Source organism: Sciurus vulgaris, assembly GCF_902686455.1.
Source record: "Sciurus vulgaris genome assembly, chromosome: 8".
In the NCBI taxonomy this organism is placed as follows: Eukaryota; Metazoa; Chordata; class Mammalia; order Rodentia; family Sciuridae; genus Sciurus; species Sciurus vulgaris.
In genome coordinates this window covers 135,931,586-135,948,588 of record NC_136468.1, presented here as the reverse complement: position 1 = coordinate 135,948,588, position 17,003 = coordinate 135,931,586, and the positions used below count along the sequence as shown (strand labels likewise).

Below are 17,003 nucleotides of genomic sequence, written 5' to 3'. Positions count from 1 at the left end.
GCCCGTCTTTCAGAGTCAGTGAGTTTTAGCTTATCGTCTTGTAGTTTTTACTAAACATGGTGTAATCAGATGATATAGATTCGCATTTCGAATCTTGATCTCTGTCTTTTTTTTGGGTACCGGGGATTGAACTCAGGGGCACTCAACCTCTGAGCCACATCCCCAGCCCTATTTTGTATATTTTTTTGGAGACAGGGTCTTGCTAAGTTGCTTAGTGCTTCTCCAAGTTGCTGAGGCTGGCTTTGAACTCTCCATCCTCTGCCTTACCCTTCCAAGCCGCTGGGATTATAGGCATGTGCCATTGTGGCCTGGCTTGAATGTTGATTTCTTTATCCCAATACTGGGACAAAATTTTTCTATGTGATTGAACTTTATCCTGGTCTCCATTTCCCATTCCAGTTTGTATGTGTTTAGCCCATTCTCTAAGAACCAGAAAATTATAAATAATAATTCAACTTTTATAGTTTTCATGCAAATGTGTCATCTTAATTGCTCCTGAGTAGGCAGTTTGCACATATTTGCTTTTTAGAAACATAGTTGCACTGAACCTCTTTGTAGTTAACTCTTTATGAACATTCAAAGTGATCATTTGGGCAGAAGTCAGAAAACCCTGGCCCAAGATCTAGCTCTGTCCCTGTTTTCCTGTTGCAGTGTAACTACGGATTATGAATGCTGAAATCTTATTGCTCAGATGGATTCCTTATGAGAGCTAAGCAAATCATGTGAACAGTCGAAGACTGAACTTAAGTCTTAGAAACTTGTAGTAAAGTGAGGTTAACAGTAGTTTCTGTCTTGCAGCAGTAACAGAACGAGATGAGCCCGGCTGTGTTCAGCACTTAACACATGCCTGACACGGTACATCATTAGGTAGTGCCATTATTATTAATGTTACTGTGTCACCGACTTTATAGGATTGAGGTGAAGATTTATGAGAAAATATACATACAAGTGTTTTGTAAAAATACAAAATGCCCAGCTGGTGTGGGCAGTTATGATTTTGATGACCATCTTATTTGAGAGCATAAAACCTATGTGCTCGGTTCAGGCTTTAAGAATTGAATTTCTGACTGGGCGTGATGCACATGCCTGTCATCCCTGCGACTCAGGAGGCCCAGGTAGAACGATTGCAAATTGGAGGCCAGTCGGTGCAACTTAGTGAGACCCTGTCCTAAAATAAAAATAAATAAAAGGTTTCCATCTTCAGTACCACCAGCTCAACTTCTGTGAAGTGGGCCAGGTTGTGTGATTAAAATGGATAAACGCTGGTCCCCGAGGAAAGCCCAGTCCCAGCCTGTCTGTGGGGAGGTGCTGACGCAGGCGCTGCTGTGTCTCCTAGAGCTCTGGCTGGAGTGGCTGCACGACGAGATCAGCATGGCCCTGGACGGCTTGGACCGCGAGCACGTGTATGCCCTCTTTGAGAAGGCCGTGGAGGACTACATCTGTGAGTTCCCGCTGCCCTGCGCTGCCTCGTGACCTGCTCCTACCCAGGAGGGAGAGCTCAGTCAGCTGTAGGAGGATCTCTGTCCAGTTTTCTTTGTCCCTGTCTTTTGGTGTTCAATGGAGGATGTTTGGTTTTTAAAATAAAAGTAGGAGAAATATTTATAGTAAGAGTAGGTATACTTAACACTCAGCATTTATCTGGCAGGGTAAGGTTTTTTTTTACGCATTGAATAGGTTTTTAGAGGTTTTGGACAAAACACCTTTTTGAAAAATATTAAAACATTAAAAAATCTTTTTGGAGTGAATTAGATTCATAAGAAGTTGCAGAAATACTGTAGAGCTGTCTGTCCTGTGTGTTCCATCTGGTTTCACCCAGTAATCTTATGTCTGCAGTACAGAGTCAAAACCAGGAAGTTGACTTGGGCACAGCGTGTGTGTAGTTCTGTCACATCTTGTCATGGGTAGACGTGTGTGACCCCTCTGCAGTCCAGGCACAGAACCACTCTTTCCTCATTGAGGATCTTGATTTCTTGATCCCAGTCCTATGACACAGATTTTCCATATGATTAAACCTCACCCTGGTCTGTTTCCCATTCCAGCACATATGTGTTTAAGAATGGTGGACACTTTAGCAGAAGCCCTTGCTTATCTTACAGTTCCTTGGTATTTTCTGTGCATGCGTTAAGGACCACGTCAGACAATGTTGTGAACAAATGCATTTAAAAAGCATTTTGAAATAGTCCCAATGAAAATAATAGGTATCTAGTGAACATGAAGTTCTGTCAAATGTGTTTTTAGACGAAGTCCTTGGCCTCTGCCTCGGTGTTGCCCACGAGTCCTCTTGGAATCGCTGGTGGAGTCGGCAGTGTTTGAGGTCCCCGTGTTGCCTGGAGGTCTTTGCCCTCTTCCTGGTGGTCTCAGAGTTCCTGTTAACAGCACTGGTTGTCTTTCTCTGCCCTCTCCAGACCTGGATGTTTTCGGTCCTTCGTGGTTTTGTAGTTATCTCTGCTGTCAGACCTTCACCGTCACTGAGTGTGGATCGCAGTGTGCCTTTCCTTTCCCTCACTTGGTCAGAAAGCCAGATGAATGAGCTGCTTAGATCATGCCTCAAGTGGTTTATTTTTTTGCTTTGTACTTTTCTCATTGGTGCACTATAGTTGTACATGATGATGGGATTTGTTACATATTCAAACATGCACACAGTGTCATTTGGCCAGTATCACTGCCCTGCACCTCCCCTTCCCTTCTCTGAAGGCATCCTGTCATTTTCAGGAGCTTTGTACATGGAGATTGTGTCCGTTGTTTTAAGCATTCAGAAGCCACTTTTGCCTGCTTCTTGGCCTGAGCTGTGTTTTGGACACTTGAAGATGTCCGATGTGGACCTCCATCTCTTGGCATGTGCTCAGTAGAGTTTCTCAAGCTGGGCGGGAGGCCTCTTTGGACCACCGACAGCATATGGCTATGGCCATTTGGCTTTGTGAGGGTTTTGAAAATCAGGTTTTCGGTCTATAGAGGAATCTGGGCAGAATCTGTGAGGCTGTCTTGGAGCCTGGAATCTGGTGATTGTTGTTTTGCTTGCCTCTGTTGTCGCGTGCCATTAGGTTTTCTGAGTTCAAAATGGTATTAATTTGGGGCTGGGGCTGTAGCTCAGTGGCAGAGTGCTTGCCTAGCATGTGTGAGGCACTGGGTTCCATCCTCAGCACTACATAAAATAAATAAGATAAAGGTATTGTGTCCATCTATAGCTAAAAAAATTTAAAAAATACTATTAATTTGGACTGGGGACTTGTAGATCAGCAGTAGAGTGCTTGCCTGGCACTTGGGAGGCACTGGATTTGATCCACAGCACCACATAAAAATAAATAAATAGAGGTATTGTGTCTATCTACAACTAAAACAAATATTTATAAAACGAAACAAAAAAAAAACAAGGTTAGGGTATTACCTCTCACCAACTCTTTTTAGCATAATGCTGGACGCCAGCTAATGCAAGGCAAGACAAGGAAGTAGAAGGTGTATAGATTGGAAAGGAGGAAATGAAATGGTCTTTGTTTTTGGATGGCAAGATGTTAAAAATCCAAAAGAACTGACAAAAACCCCTCTAGGAACTAATAAGCAGTTATAAAAAGGTTGTAGGCTACAAGGCTAATATGCAAAAATCTGTTGCTTTCTTATGTGCCAACAATGGAATTTGAAATTAAAAATATGTTAACATTTTTTTTTAGCATCCCCAAAACAAAATGCTTAGGTGTAAGGTTAACACATTTGTAGAAGTTCTGTAGGAGGAAGATTTAAAACTCAGATGAAACCAAAGAAACAAATAAATGAAGAGGTATTCCTTACCATGGACACGAAGTCTTGAGTATTGTCATGTCCTTTCTTCCCAACATGCTGTGCAGATGCAGTGCAAGCCCAGTGAAAATCCTATCAATTTGTTTTGTGAAAATTGATATTATGATTCTAAAGTTTTTATCATGAGGAAAAAAGACCCAAAATAGCCAACAGCCAGGGGAAGAATAGAGTTGAAAGACCAGCAGTACTCTACTTGAAAACTTACCATAATTCTGTGGTAATCAAGAAAGTGTGGTATTGCTAAATAATAGACCAGTAGATCAGTGTAATAGAATAGAGATCTCAAAAAAATCCACATAAATACAGTCAACTGATCTTTGACAAAGGATCAATAGTAATACAGTGGAGAAAGAAACCTTTTTAAAATTAGTTCATATTAGTTGTATACACATTAGGATTCATGTTGACATAATTGTGAAAGCATGGAATATAAATGGTTCCAATTCCGTCCCCACTACTTACCCTTCCTTCCTCCCTCCCCCGTTCCCTTTCCACTATTCTACTGGAAAAGATAGTTCTTCCAACAAATGGTCCTAGAACAATTGGCCGTCACGTGATCTGAATGAATCTAGATATAGTCCTTACACCCTTCATAAAAGATAACTCAAAATGAATCACAGGCTTCAATGTAAAAGCATGAAATTACAAAACTCCTAGGAGATGACATGGAAAATATGACCCAAGATGACCTGGGATTTGGAGACAGCTTTTTAGATCTAACACCAGAATCATGATCCACAAAAGAAAGAATTGATAAACTGGGTCTCATTCACATTTAACATTTTTGCTCTGTGGAAGGTATTGTCAAGAAAGTGAAAAGAGAAGCTGCAGACTGGGGGAAATACTTCTGAAACACATGCCTGATGATGACTGTTGTTCAAAATATACAAAGAACTTGTAAAATTTAACAATAAGAAAATGAACAACCCAATTTAAAAAGCGGTCCAAAGACCTTAACAGATACCTCAGCAGAGAAGATGCGCTGGTGTCAAGCTTATGAAAAGAGCCTCCATGTCGTAGGTGAGCAGGCAAATGCAGATCCAAACAGCAGCGACACGCACTGCGCTCCTGTTGAGTGGCAGAATCTAGAACTAGCAGCAGCAAATGCTGCTCTCATTTGTTGCCGGTGGAAATGCGAAGGCGCGGCCACGTTGGAGGGTAGTTTTTCATTTCCTTTAAAACTAAACGTACTCCTACCTCATCCAGCATGGTGCTCCTAAGTTAAAAACTTGAGTCCACATGAAAGCTGCCACATGGATGTCTATACAGCTTTATTCATAATTGCCAAAGCAACCAAGATGTCCTTAGGAGGAGGGTTGAGAAGCATACTGGTATATCCAGATACTGACGTACTGTTCAGTCCCAAAAGGAGACGAGCTGTGTAGCCATGACGAGGTGGAGGAGACCGCGCGTGTTACTAAGTGAAGAAGCCAGCTTGAAAAGGCGCCGCACTGTGATTCCAACTATGTGACGTTCTGAAAAAGGCAAAACCACAGAGACGGCGACAAGCTCTGGGGTTCTGAGGGTGAGGGGCGAGGGAAGGATTCGTAGGCAGAGTTCAGAGGAGTTTTAGTAAAACTGCCCTGGGTGATGCCACCGTGGTGGCCACAAGTCCTCAGAGCATTTGTCCATACTCTAGAGTGCACAGCACCAAGGGCGGGCCTGGTGTGAACTGGACTCCGGGCACGACGGCGATTCAGTGGTGACAAGCCTACGTCCGCCTCAGGTCCAGCAGCTCGCGCGGTTCCATTTTATTTCGTAGCCCTGTGGCTCCTCTGCTGTAAGCGGTGCAGGGTGGCTAACACGCTTGGCCGAGTTCTTTGAAATAGGTCCCCAGTGCAGCAGCAAGCCTCGGGGAAGCATGGGAGTGGTCTTCAAACTGGTTTCTTCATCCGCAGAGTGTTTTTATTTCAAAAGTTAGAGGATGGGCCTCTGAAATTGCTTTCAGATCCCTAAAAAGTGACTGAACAGGCCAAGTGTGTACTCCCGGCCTTGACAGGTCACACGGTTTGCGCCATCTGTCTGGTCTTCAAGGCACAGGAGTGCGTCTACACAGGGGTCGATGAGCACGTGGAAAACCAGAAACAAGGCAACCAGGTTGTTCTGTTTGAGCACCGTTAGAGGCCTCTAGTAAGAGGATTCATGCTTTTAATTTTATTCTTTAATTAGAAGACTTAGGAATGAATTGGGCTCAAAAGTTGAAAAATTCTAGGCTTTGGAATTTTTCTGAAGATTGACTTGAATTTGTAACTATTTTCTTTCTTTTTTAAAAGATTTTTTTGGTTGTCGATGGACATTTATTTTATTCATTCATTTATATGCACTGCTGAGGATGGAACCCAGGGCCCCACACGTGCCATGCAAGCGCCCTACCCCTGAGCCACAGCCCCACTCCTGTAACTGTTTTCACTGAAATCCATTTCTGGGTTCTTTCAGTTTTAATAAATAAACATCGTAAGCACAGTCATATTGCATGTGGCCACTTGGCATAGCCTGGTGATGCAGTACATTTTTTTTTTTTTTTTTGCGGTGCTGGGAATTGAACCCAGGGCCCTGTGCTTCTAAGGCAAGATGCAATACATTTCTAATGATTGTACATAGGAATATATTTTAAATTAGGTGAGTTGATGATGCCCCCCCCCTTCTTTTTTGCATGAATGAGCACTTTTTTTGGAGGGCACATTTCTTTTGTTATGCATCAAGCGTTTTTTTTTGTTGTTGTTGTTGTTTTTGGTACTGGGGATTGAACTCAGGGTCACTCGACCACTGAGCCACTTCCCAGCCCTGTTTTGTATGTTTTTTAGAGACAGGGTGTCACTGAGTTGCTTAGTGAGCCTTGCTTTTTTTACTAAGGCTGGATTTGAACTCAAGGTCCTCTTGTCTCAGCCTCCCAATTATAGGTGTGAGCCATCGCACCCGACTATGCATCAGTTTTGATATTTGGATATTTTATGTCTTGAGCTAATTGAATACTTCTCATTTCTAGGTCCTAACATTTGGCTGGAGTATGGCCAGTACTCAGTTGGTGGGATTGGTCAGAAAGGTGGCCTTGAGAAAGTTCGCTCTGTGTTTGAAAGGGCTCTGTCATCTGTCGGTCTGCACATGACCAAAGGACTTGCCATCTGGGAAGCTTACCGAGAGTTTGAAAGTGCCATTGTGGAAGCCGCTCGGGTGAGTGTCCAGGTCGCCAAGACCCAGGCTTGCCTCTGAATGGTCAGGGCCGCCTTTCTAAGTCTCGGAAGTATCACTTTGAAACAGACGTTCAGGATGAGTCTCATAGTGAACATAGTTACCAGAATAGTCCGTGCTAATGTGTTTGTGGATGGACAGTAAAATAAATAAAATTAGTAGTGCTTGTGGAATAGCACGGATGATTTCTTTGACTTAAAAGCAGATGGCTACTATTTTTTTCTGGTATTATAAAACTGCTTTAGTGACATGGTCACAGGTGAATGTGCAAGAATAGCCATTTCACTAAAGAAAACTGTGGGGAAGGAGTTTTACCTCGTACTCCATAATGATTCATTTTTTAGATTTTGGTTTGTAGGATTTTTAGCTACAAGTGTCTCCTCTGTGCTCTGTGTGCACAGTTATCACTGATACGTAGTGGAGCCCTGGGACAGGTCACTGCAGGTTGAGCGTCCCTAATCTGAAAATCTGAAAATGCTGCAAGATGGGAAACATTTTGTGACATGATGTCACAGGTGGTAAATTCCACACCTAATCTGTGTGATGATGGGTCACAGTCAGAACACAGGTGCATGAAAAATACTGTGTAACGTGTGTGTGAAACACACATGAATTTTGTGTTTAGACTTGGGTCCTATCCCCAGGCTAACTCACGGTATATGTGCAAATATTCCAAAATATAAAAAAATCCAAAATTCAAAACACTTGTGTCCCTCTCAGCATCCATGGTTTAAGTAGCTGCAGGTGCTTCCTGGGTACAGCCCTCTTCAGAGGCTTGTGCGTGCCTTCACTCGCCCTGTGTGTCAGACACGATCTCCGAGTGGATTGTGCGCCCGCTGTGCCCTGACCATTCTTGCCACTGTACTTTTACTGAAGTGGAAGTCCTGCCAATGCTTCCCAGGAGCCCAGAGAAGTCTCTGGATGTCTGCTGATTCCCTCCCTCTGTGGCAACAGCTCCCTCTAACAAACCCACGTCAGCCAGCCCTGTGACACTGTGATCCTTGCAGTACTTTGCTTTCATGGAACTGCAGCACTGTGGTCGTTCAGATGCGTTTTCTGTATTATTTTTTGCTCTTCCTGTCCTAAACCCTTAGAGGCAAGATCACATTTATTTTGAACCCCTTTGGGCATTTGACATGATACCTTATGGATAAGACGTCACAGAAATTTTTTTAACTTGAACCAAAAATTTGTTGAGATGTTTTTTGAAGCAGAAAGAACCAAAGTATGCCATTTACTACTAATTTGCTTCTTTAGCCCATAGCTGGCTTCCTTTCCCCTTTTGACCGGGAACAAACCTTTGATTCACAGCTTGAGAAAGTCCACAGTCTTTTCCGACGACAGCTGGCGATCCCACTCTATGGTAAGAGAAACTGGCTTGTCCACAGCCAGCCCTCTGATCTTAAGATGTGCTTTCTGAGTATGTCCTGTAGTTTGACCTTTTCCATCCTGTGAGGCAGATAGGACTGGGGTTCTCATTCTTATTGGACAGTGTCACCCTGGACAATGTCCTTGGTAAAAACCTATCTTGAGTTGTTAATGCCAAGAGGGTTGTGAGAGTCTGCAGGACTGGAAGTCAGACTCCCAGACGCCCCATGAGACCTCTTCCCTGCTTTAAGATGTAGTTGGAGGCTGGAGATAGGGTCTGTGAAAGGAATGGGAAAATGGACACCTGCATTTTCTGGGGAGACTATTGAATGAAAGTTGTGTTTCAAGCATTTTCTTTTCGTGAGCAAGCCTCATCAGCACCTGGGGGATCATGCCTCTGTGGGGTGCTTTGATTCAGAAGTGCAGCTGACTGGGCACACTTCTGTCTGAATTTAAAGCGCCTCCCTTGTGGCTGAATGTTTTGATGAGGTGAGCCTTTGGCTCTGGAGCTCTGAGCATGGGCAGCACTGGAGGGCTTTCCAGCGTGCGGGGCGTTTGCCGCTGTCCTCTCATCTGTCCCCTAGGCACGGTTACATGCTCGGAGCTCTGGGCAACTCTGCGTGAGCCCAGCTGTGATCCCCTCTCAGCTTCATGGTTTAGTTGGATTGTATTGAAGTATTAGAAAGAGCTGCCTAATTGGGTGACACACGTTAGAGGTCAGAACTGAACTGGTTTGTAGATTTGATCTCACACACCAGGGTGAGACAGCAGGCTTAGTGATTAGAGTGAGCGTGGATCCGACTGTCTCGTTCAAAGCCTTATTCTACTGTTCCTGTGGAGAGGTCACTTAGCTCTCTGCTTTGGTTTCTCCATTTGCAAAATGAGGATCACAGTAGACCCTGCCTGGTAGTGTTGTGGGGGCTGAGTGAGGTGACAACTGGGTGGTAGAACCAGCCGAGACGAGACGCTCTGGGCGAGCATGGCTCACGGTTTCACTGACTGACTGACTGACTGGTGGAGTTGTCTGGCATGTTGTTTTGACACAGATTCTGAGGCAAAGTGGGCTCAGCAAAAGGACTCAGATCAGTTAGAGCCGCCCTGGCCACGGATATGGGAGGGGCTCGTGGCACTTGAGTCCTGACTTTTGCTGTGTTCGGGTTGGTGAAACCCAATGCAAGACCCATGGGGCTGAATTGGTCTTTCAATAGATATGGAGGCCACATTTGCAGAGTACGAAGAATGGTCGGAAGACCCCATCCCGGAGTCGGTGATTCAGAGCTATCACAAAGCCCTTCAGCAGCTGGAGAAGTACAAGCCCTATGAAGAAGCGCTGGTGAGTGTCGACTGCTTCCTGCTACGCTTCTCTCCGCAGACCTTCCCTGATTGGTAGTTGCAAGTTAACGGTATCTTTAAACGTTTGTTTTATTGTGAAATATGTAGAGTATGAAATGTGTACCTACAGTTTACATCTAATAATAAAGTGAACGTCCATGTACCCACCACCCAGGTTAAGAAATAGAGCAGTGCAGTACCCTAGACGTCTCCTATGTGCCCCTCTCCGATTGCCTCCTCCCTCTCCCCAGAGGTAATCACTTTCCTGACTTTTGTGATGCTCATTCCCTTGCTTTTCTTTATAGTTTTACAACCTATGAACGTATCCTTAATTAATAAATCTGCTTGATTTTGTTTGCTTTTAAACTTACAATGTACTCATGCTGTATACCTTTCATCCAACATGTTTTTGGGTTTTATGTTGATGAGTGTAGTTACAGCACATTCGTTTTCATTGCTATAAAGTTGCCTGTGTAGACCACAATTCGCTTATCCGGGCGGTGGATAGTTGGGTTATTCCCAGTTTTTTGGTAGGAGGAGCAGTGCTGCTTTGAACATTCTTGTATGTGTCTCTGTACATGAAAGAGTTTCTGTAGAATGTATTGGGCATGAAATTGCTGGATCGCTGGGGATGCCAGAGTATTTTCCGGGTGGTCTGTTTGCACTCCTGCCAGCAGCATCTGGATTATTTGTTCCTGCCGATCTTGTGTATCAGCATACTTACATTTTAGCCAAACTCTGGTAAGTTTGAAATTATAGTTTCAATTTGCATTTTCCTTGATTACTAATGAAGTTGAGCATCTCTTTATATTTATTGACTTTTTTTGGCATTTCCTTTTCTGTGAAGTACCCATGAAAACTCTGACCCCTCCCCTTTTTTTTTTTTTTAAATTGTGGCTGCATCGCCAGTCCCTCCTCTGTCTGCCTATTTTCTGATTGATTCTTGAGAGCCCTGGGTCTTCTCCTTACTGTTGGTTGTATGTATTGCAGTTGCCCCCAGCACTGTCTGTGGCTTATCTTCTACCATCCTTTTTAATGGTATCTTTTGGTGACTAGTTCTTAATTTTAATCTAATTAGACTGGTCATTCTTTCCCCTGTGGCCTGTGCTTCTGTAAGAGTTCTGTACTCAGTCTGTAGTGCACTTCGTTCGCTAGTCTTCTCGTAGTTGTATAGTCTTTATTTCACGTTTAGGCCTTCATCCCCCAGATTGGTTCTGCGTGAGGTGTGAGGCAGTCTGCTTGCATCTTCCAAGGTGGAGAACCCGTGTTAGCACTGACTCCTGTAACTCCCTCACTGGACGTGCAGTCCACCTCTGTCATAGGCTAACGGTTCGCCTGTCCTCTGGTTTGTGTTGCACTGCCGTGAGGACTAGTTTTGTGATGCTTTGGTCTTGGGTTGGATGAGTCCTACCCACCTTGTTCCTGGTATAGAGGGACTTAGCTTTCGTTAGCTGTTGGTGATTCCCTTGAACTTAAGAGTTAGCTTTTTAAATTCTGTGGAGTTTTTAATTGGAATCATATTGAATCTGTAGATTAATTTGAGGAAAAATTTATGTCTTCTGATCTGTGAACATTAAATAGGTCTCTGCTAGTTAGGTCTTTCTGTAAAACTTTCAATTTACAACTTAATCCAATGTCTTAAACATTTTTAGATGTAGTTCTGTTTTTTGTGATACTTTTGAATGGTGTTTTTAAAGATTTTTATATTCTAGTTGCTCTTGGTGTATAAAATGCAATTAATATTTTGTATTCATTTTTTTAATCTACCAAACTTGTTAAATTTTTTTTTAATATGTATGTGGGGGAGTACTAGGGATTAATGCAGGGGTGCTTTACAAACAGTGAGTGATATCCCCAGACCTTTGTATTTTTTATTTTGAGCGGGTCTTTCTAAGTTGCTGAGGCTGGCCTCCAACCTGTGGTTCTCCTGCCTCGGCCTCCTGAGTTGCTGGGATCACACATTTGTGCCACTCTGTCCTGCTAAATTCTTACTGTAGTTTCCAGGGAGGGGGCTGGATGTTTGTGTTGACAGTGTTATTTGCAAATGACATTTTCCCCCATTTCTTGTTCTTAGAACCTTCTGGTGTCATTTACCACTCCTCAGGTTCAGGCGCTTGTTTTCTTGAATTTATCTTACCTTTTGGTTTCACCTGTCAGGCATCATTATTGATAGTGCATTTTGCACTCACATTTATTTGAATCTGCTACTGCATTTCCCGCTTCCTCTGCCCTCAGCTCTCATCTGAGGTCACTTTGCTTTCTCTGGACGTGCAGCCTTAGCCCCCTGCACTGAAGACGGTAGGCAGCAGGTTGCTCTCTGGTCTTGTCTCCTTCTTGGTCCTCCTCTCAGGCTGCAGAGCTGCATGCTGGCAGCTGTGTTCTCAGCTGAACACAGCTCGCTGTCCCTTGCCTTCCGAGATTGTCATTGGGAAGGGAACTGTCCGTCTGCCTCCTGCCTCCTTGGAGCTAATTGTTTTTCCTCTTCCTCTTCCTCCTCCCTCTTTTTCTGCACTGCTGCTGGTGGTGTTGCTGGTGGCGGGATGGAACTCAGGGCCTCACGTGTGCTGGCAAGTGTTCTGCCACTGAGCAGCCCTGTTGTTTAAAGATCTCATTCCTTTGGTTATGTCCTACAGTTTTTGTTGAAACTGTTTGAGGTTTGTTGGGCTCTTGATTCTGTTTTTTAATGGTTCTTGGCATGCTGAGTAAGAGCACAGGCTCTGCGATTAGGAGTCACGGTTCTGCTGCTTGCTCTCTGTCGCTGGGCTGGCGATTAAGCCCGTGTCTCAGTTTCCCTGAAGGCGAGATGCGGATGGCTTGAGGATTGCCTGGGACGTGGTTGTGAGGTCAGATCTTAGTGTGTGGTGACCCATCAGCAGCTTAACCCTCCCTTAGCATACTGCCCTCAATTAGACTTTATCCTTAGTATTTCCCGTTTCTTTGTCAGTTTGTTAATTTTTTAGGAATATTTAAAACTATTGAATCCAGCGGTTTTCATTTTCAATGGCATGCTATTTCTCTGAGTCGTTTGCCTGGTCACTGGAGAGCCGGTGCTGCAGCATTGTGTTTGTGTCCAGCCTGCACCCGCCCCTCCCTTGTCCTTACCTCAAAGGATTTTTTTGTGCTTGTGTTTCACAAAACCTTGTTAAGGAAGGGCTCAGTCAGTTGAATTTTGTTCTGGTCATCAGCGCAGTGCGGCTGAAGGAAAAAAGTAGGTTGAATAAGAGGATGCTGTCTGAAAAGGGTCTGGGCAGGAGCCCGTTCAGCAGGCTCCTCCACCTTTCACCTGTGCCTGTGCTCTCGTGGGGCTGGTGTTTGGCGTGAGCTGCCTGATGTACCAGAAGGTACGGGATTTTTCCAGTTGAGTTGTCTATGCTACTCAGTGAGCTCTGTGGTGGAAAGATGATTGGCGTGGTCAATGGCAGAAATGTTGCTCTTTCAGTCAGTTCCTGATTGGTGACCACTTTAAATTCCTTGTGGTCTAGAAATGTATTTGGTTTTGGAACCTTTGCAACTATTGCCTTGCTGAGGCACTTTGGACCAGATGAGGAAACTAGGACTGTAGTCATCAAAGTGTACATCCTGTCTTGAAGTGGTTCTGAGAGGGAGGATCTGGTGATTCTTATTTGGTATAGCCACTCTTTCCAACATTTATTTTATTTGGAGATGTTTTGTGTTTCCTGACAGTATCAAGTAACTGAATTAAACCTTTGTATGATTTTCCTGTGCTCCAGCTGCAAGCAGAGGCACCGAGGTTGGCAGAATATCAAGCGTACATCGATTTCGAGATGAAGGTGGGCGATCCTGCTCGCATTCAGTTGATCTTTGAGCGTGCCCTTGTCGAGAACTGCCTTGTCCCAGACTTATGGATCCGTTACAGTCAGTACCTAGTAAGATCACTGTTCTGAATTATTTTGTTTTTACCAATTTAGAATATGATATAGGGAATCATTAAGACTGCCAGAAGTTAGTTGCATGTGCTGGGCACAGTGATGCACACACCCCTGTAATCTTAGCCACTTAGGAGGCTGAGGCAGGAGGATCACGAGTTGGAGATAAGCCTAGACAAGTTTGTGAGACCCTGTCTTAGAAAATAAAAGGGCTGGGGATGTAGCTTACTGACAGAACCCTACTAGGTTCAGTCCCCAGCACCTCAGGAAAAGAAAGAAAAAAGAAAACGAAACATGCTGCCTTTCTTCTCCACCTTGCTCAGGGATTTCTTCTCGTGTTTGAAGTTATTTTTATCTTATTTTTTTGGTCCTGGAGATTGAACCCAGGGGCTCTTTGGGTTCAATCTAAGGTATTAAACTATACCCCCAACCCTTTTTATTTTTTATTTTGAGACAGGGTCTTGCTAAGTTGCAGAGGCTAACTTTAAACTTGTGATCTTCCTGCCTCAGCTTCCTGAGTTGCTGAGATTATAGGTGTGTACCACTGTGCCCGGCTTGAAGTTATTTTATTTTTATTTAAAAAAATTTTTAATTTGTTCTGATTTATTGTTCCTGTCAGTAGAATGCATTTATACATTTTGATAGATCATACATAAATGGAGGGTAATCTCTCATTTTTCTGATTCTACATAGTGTAGGATCACATTTGAAATTTTTTTTTTTGGGTGGTGGTAGGGATTGAAGTCGGGGCCTTGTGCATGCTAGGCAAGCACTCTATCAACTGAGCTATATCCCCAGTCCCAAAGTTATTTTAAACTGATCACTAACTGGAAGAAAAATTTACTCAATAGTAGCCCTACTTAATAGGATTTAATAATGGATTGTTCTTTTCTTATAACTTTTTATTATGGACAAAAATTAAACATACAAAAGTAGACAGTGGTAAAATGAAGGCATCTATATCTGTTTTCCATCTTCAACGGTGGTTAACTATTATGGGTCTATTCTGGATTCATCTGTATCTTTATCTGCTTTTCCCTTTTATATTGTATTGAAGCATATCCGAAAATGATATTGCATTGATAAATATTTCAGTATGTATGTACAAAACACAAGGTTCACACCTTAGGATTGGTTGGTGTCTTTTAAGACTCTCTTAACCTATAGGTTCTCTCCATCCACTCCTCTTATCTACTCTCCTGGCAAAAGAGAAACTGGGTCATAAGAGACATTTTAATGGAAATTTCTCGTGTCACTTGATTGTGCTGGCATTGTCTCGTTGATGATGACGTCTTTAGTTTTAAAGTTCTTTTAGTTGTTGACGGGCCTTGTATTTTATTTATTTGTATGTGGTACTGAGACTTGAACCCAGTGCCTCACACATGCTAGGCAAGTGCTCCATCACTGAGCCACAACCCCAGCCTGACGATGAAGTCTCAGGGAGAACATTTTGTCTTCTCACCCTGGAATTCTTTCTTCTAGGACCGACAGCTGAAAGTAAAGGATCTGGTTTTATCTGTACACAGCCGTGCTGTTAGGAACTGCCCCTGGACGGTCGCCCTGTGGAGTCGCTACCTCCTGGCCATGGAGAGACATGGAGCTGATCATCGAGTGATTTCTGGTGCGTGTGGGATGACTTCTAAGTTTTTCCTCCCTCGTGAGAAACTGTTAGGACTGGGAAGTCACTGAGTTAGCATTCCCCAGGGTTTTCTTTGGAATGCTGAGTACTAGTGGCCAAAAGGCTCTGGGTGGAGACGCAATGGCTGTGTTCATGGCTTCTTGGCTCTTCGTAACATGCTACGACTGGTTGTGATTTTTGAAGAAGCCCTGGCCTTTTCTCACATGGGGCTCTCTGGCAGGGCCGTGTGGAGTGCCATCCTGTGGACACCATTCGCGCGCTGCCCTGCGATCTTCCCTTTTGAGCATTTCCTCTAGCTTATTTCACTTTGTTGCATCTTACTACTTTATAAAGTCGTGAAGGTTTTGTAGTCAGTAGAGTTTGATGACCTTATGTGAGCATCTCCTTGAATTGGCTCTGAATCCTGACCTCTTCCATCCTTAGCGACCTTCGAGAAAGCTTTGAATGCTGGCTTCATCCAGGCTCCTGATTACGTGGAGCTCTGGCAGGCGTATCTGGATTACTTGAGGAGAAGGGTTGACTTCAAGCAAGGTACCTCAGTACATGTGCTTCCCTTGGAATTGACCTTTCCCCAGCACGTCCTGGTGAGCTGTCTCAGTTCCCCAAACATGTTGTGGTGTTTGGATGATGCCGCCCAGGCGTTGGTCCCCGCCAGCCCCCTGTACAGTTTTGTGATTTCGGACTGTCACGAGTCAGGCTGTGGACTGTGGAGAGAGAGGCTCCGTAGGTTTCATGTTGCTTCCTGTCGGCCTCTGAAGCCTTCTCTCTCATTTTTCACTTCTGTCTCCTTTATAAACCCCAGATAGTGTAAAATAAGACTGATGTTTTCTTTTAGCTGTCTGGATCTCTGCAGGATCCCCTGCTCCAATTCCGCTCCCCTAAAACAAAAGGCACCCAGAGCAACCCAAACATGTGCTTGTGTAACGTGCGGCAGTGACTTTGAGTGGTGACCTTTGACTGCACTACTCCTTCCTCTCGCTCTCTTGGGGAGACCCACCCGTCTGCCGTGGTTCCCCACATCCCCCCGTGCTCACCTCTGGCTTCTGCCCTCTGTCCACGCGTGTCCTTTGCCCCTCTCTTTCTTCCCTGCTGTGGGACGGATGGGAACTGAGGTGTTATTTGCCTGATGCCAAGTGCATAATCTCCAGGCAGGTGTAGGATTAAATGACACCAAAAAGAGGTGGCAGCCTGTGTGCTTTTGTAAAGTCCTTTCTGCAATTTCCAACAGACTCCAGCAAGGAGCTGGAAGAGCTGCGGTCCGCCTTCACTCGCGCTTTGGAGTACCTGCGGCAGGAGGTCGAGGAGCGTAAGTCCAGCCCGCCTGCCACTTTGCCCAGTCGCGCTGCCCGTTCTTGCCTGTCATACCTGCCCAGCTGAGCAGTGTGCCCCAGAATTTCTTTTTAATTTTCACTAATTCCGTTCTGAAAGGTTTCAACGAGAGTGGAGATCCAAGCTGCGTGATCATGCAGAACTGGGCTAGGATTGAGGTAAAAGCTTTGGACATTTCTTGAGTTTCCTCCATCTTTAAAAGATCTTTATTAATAGTGCTTTGTAATACAGTTGGAATCCCAGTGGGTGCTCTAGGACTGTGAGGATTTGTGGTGTTTACCTCGCGTGGTGAACATTGTTCTTCTCTTGGTGGAAGTGCTGTCTCTGGGCTGCGTGCCACAGATGTCCGAGTGCCGGCTGTTGGCTGGCTTATGTCTTTATCCTCCCTCGTTGCTCATTCATGAGATCAGGTGCTGGGAATCGGATAGAGGTGGTCTCTGCATGGCTGAGGCCTTTCATCCAGTGAT

The 17,003-nt window shown here is 44.4% G+C and overlaps 2 protein-coding genes across 4 annotated transcripts in view; one reads left to right on the top strand and one right to left on the bottom strand.

Moving 5' to 3' along the window:
* FICD (FIC domain protein adenylyltransferase) overlaps positions 1-17,003 on the bottom strand; it is a 67,265-nt gene that overhangs the window by 32,029 nt on the left and 18,233 nt on the right. The gene's annotated exons all lie outside the window — the stretch shown is intronic.
* The window catches only part of SART3 (spliceosome associated factor 3, U4/U6 recycling protein), a 37,437-nt gene that overhangs the window by 8,967 nt on the left and 11,467 nt on the right, over positions 1-17,003 (top strand). Inside the window, exons 3-11 of one of the 3 annotated variants that reach the window (XM_079151310.1) lie at positions 1,337-1,441; positions 6,779-6,963; positions 8,239-8,344; positions 9,558-9,682; positions 13,413-13,472; positions 15,051-15,189; positions 15,631-15,738; positions 16,436-16,513; positions 16,636-16,694. In XM_079151310.1, coding sequence (XP_079007436.1) covers positions 1,337-1,441; positions 6,779-6,963; positions 8,239-8,344; positions 9,558-9,682; positions 13,413-13,472; positions 15,051-15,189; positions 15,631-15,738; positions 16,436-16,513; positions 16,636-16,694 — 965 coding nt within the window. Of the gene's footprint in view, positions 1-1,336; positions 1,442-6,778; positions 6,964-8,238; positions 8,345-9,557; positions 9,683-13,412; positions 13,569-15,050; positions 15,190-15,630; positions 15,739-16,435; positions 16,514-16,635; positions 16,695-17,003 lie in introns of all 3 variants that reach the window. The other 2 variants (XM_079151309.1, XM_079151311.1) reach the window with 2 other exon arrangements.